Here is a 2,393-nt window from a genome sequence, read left to right as displayed (position 1 = left end):
TTATTTTTAATAAATTCGGGCAATCTATAACATTTTTATAGTAGACTTAAGTAATTCGAAAACGGGAAAATTACATGCATAGCACCCAATTCTTATGGATTTACATATCTTATATCTAAACTTTTATTTTTACACACAAAGAACTTTATTTATCAATCAAATGATAGATTTGATTGGATGATAATGAGTGTTATTTTTAATATAAATATGAAAGTTTAGTGATGAGACGTATAAATATAAAAATTTTGGATGCTATGTATGTAAAAGCTCCATTATTTGAAAAATTATTTCATACGAACACTGCATTCATGCGGTGTCCAATCTCCACTGTTGATCACAGGGAAGATGTAATTCGGTGGGTCTCATTCAAATTTTTTTTTTTAAATCTATGATCAAAAGTGGAGACCGGACACGGCATGAATTTCTGCATTATTTAAATAACATTGAAAAAAATACATGCTTTAAAATTTTAAAGCATACAAATCTGTCTATTATATTTCTCTTAATTTTATTTTAATGAATCACTGTTTAGAATGACAGAGGCCGTCACAGAGTGAAAACGAAAGCGAGCGATTGCGATTGCTGGTCGGGGAATTAAATGAGGTGCGAATCCAAAACCCTTGTGTGCCTTTCATCTGCTTCCTAGCGCTTCTTATCTCTTTTAACCAATATAGGAGACCGTCGTACGCCACTTCTTCGGCTACAGAGCTCGCCGGAGTTTGCTTTCTGTACTATGACGTTCTTTTCTGACATTACTCTTCTTCCTCGCTAAATGGACCGCATCCGAACTAATGCAGATTTTATATTAATCGTGATGTCTGTGAATTAGGGATTTCATCTTGTAGTTGACCATTGGCTTGTTAATTAGCTCTAGTTTTACGATTGAATGACTCTTTAGTTTAATTTTTGGAAGCTAATAAATCTTAAACCTTTAATTATTACTTATATGAGTATGATTGTTCTATTACTTATTGTAGAAATTATATATGAAATGACATGTTTTGGGCTTCATCCACAGGTGTCCTTGGAAAACTCGCTTGAATTTGGGACTTAGTGTGATGAAATCTAATTTTCCTTAATGGAGGTGTCTCTTTGAGTTGCTCTATCATGAAATCAGGGTACAAAGCTACAAAAGTAAGTTTTAATAAATGATTACTAAAAGTGATCCGTGCTTGTTTGTAGTGGATTGATTACATTGAATTCATGTAGTGATGGTCAAGTAAGGAACACATTCATGTGAAGTTGGTGGCCGGTGTTTCCGATGTAGGTTGAGTTCTTGTGAAGTCATATTGAACGATTTTGGGTAAGTGGGTTGTTTCTGAGAAGTTTGATTAGCCTTTTGGTCAATATTCCCTATTAATTGGCTTTTGTCAGCTATGAGCTCATTGATGTGTTCAATATGGTCTAAACGACTCCACATATTGATCCAACTTAGCCAGCCAACTAGCTTTGACTCTGACTGATGCAATTTGGCAAAACTAATTGAATCTATTTTGAGTTGGATTTCTAAAGGTCTTAAAAATTGATTTTGATATTTCTTGTAATGATGAGAAAACTGCATAACTCTCCTATTGAATTTTTTGATTTGACATTTTGAATTAACACTTAGTAGCTTGTTGATTAGGCCTATTATTGAGCACCCTGACTTATGCCTGTAAGCAACCTTTTGAGAAAATTAGGGCGAAGAAAAACAGTAATTGACACAAATCCAGAAGAACACAGAGATTTAACGAGGTTCGGCAGAGATGCCTACGTCCTCGGGAGCAGAGCGGCGAGTTCCTTTCAATAATCAGAAAAGAGTTTACAGAATTCAGGGATACCTCCTGGGGTTACTAACAGGCCTATTTATAACCCCAGGAGTAAATCTAGGCACAATATGTAATTACAACATTACCCCTGTACCAAACCGCGGGGCTTTGCCCCCGCACCCCAACCCACGTAACTTCCCAATTTGGATAGATTCTTCCACTCCGCTTCGATCCAGCGTCTGTCCCGATATGGTATATGAGTCATACCATAACAAATCTCCACCTTGGCGAATATCCAGCCCCTTAGGAGAAAAAATACCTGGGAGTTACACCTGCACCACCGTGGGTTGGGCCACCATGCTTCTCTAGCAACTGCAAACATTCAACAAGTCCAAGCAATGCAAGAACTTGTTGATAGTAACTGGCTTGGTCAACATATCAGCTGCATTCTCATCAGTATGAACCTTCTGCAACAGTATCTCCCCAGAAGCAATCAACTCTCTGATCTTGTGATACCTGACATCAATGTGCTTGGTTCTCGCATGGTACACCTGGTTCTTAGCCAGATAAATAGCACTCTCACAATGCAACTGAAACTGAACTCCACCTTGCTCAATGCCCAGTTCCTTTACTAGCCCAGCAAGC

General features: G+C 37.4%; 1 protein-coding gene across 8 annotated transcripts in view; it reads left to right on the top strand.

Moving 5' to 3' along the window:
- Window positions 1–522: 522 nt before the first annotated feature.
- Window positions 523–2,393, top strand: part of LOC110018975 (probable ubiquitin-conjugating enzyme E2 37) — a 17,496-nt gene continuing 15,625 nt past the window's right edge. For 2 of the 8 annotated variants that reach the window (XM_020716478.1, XM_020716476.1), the window contains exons 1-3: window positions 625–728; window positions 1,019–1,134; window positions 1,210–1,303. Coding sequence is in view for 1 of the 8 variants with exons in the window: in XM_020716475.1 (XP_020572134.1) it covers window positions 599–603 (5 nt within the window). In the remaining 7 variants the exon portion in view is untranslated. The other 6 variants (XM_020716480.1, XM_020716479.1, XM_020716477.1 and 3 more) reach the window with 5 other exon arrangements.

Source organism: Phalaenopsis equestris, unplaced genomic scaffold (assembly GCF_001263595.1).
Source record: "Phalaenopsis equestris unplaced genomic scaffold, ASM126359v1 Scaffold000036, whole genome shotgun sequence".
Classification (NCBI taxonomy): Eukaryota; Viridiplantae; Streptophyta; class Magnoliopsida; order Asparagales; family Orchidaceae; genus Phalaenopsis; species Phalaenopsis equestris.
Note: the sequence above shows the minus strand (reverse complement) of the source record. Positions and strands in the feature narration are given on the sequence as shown.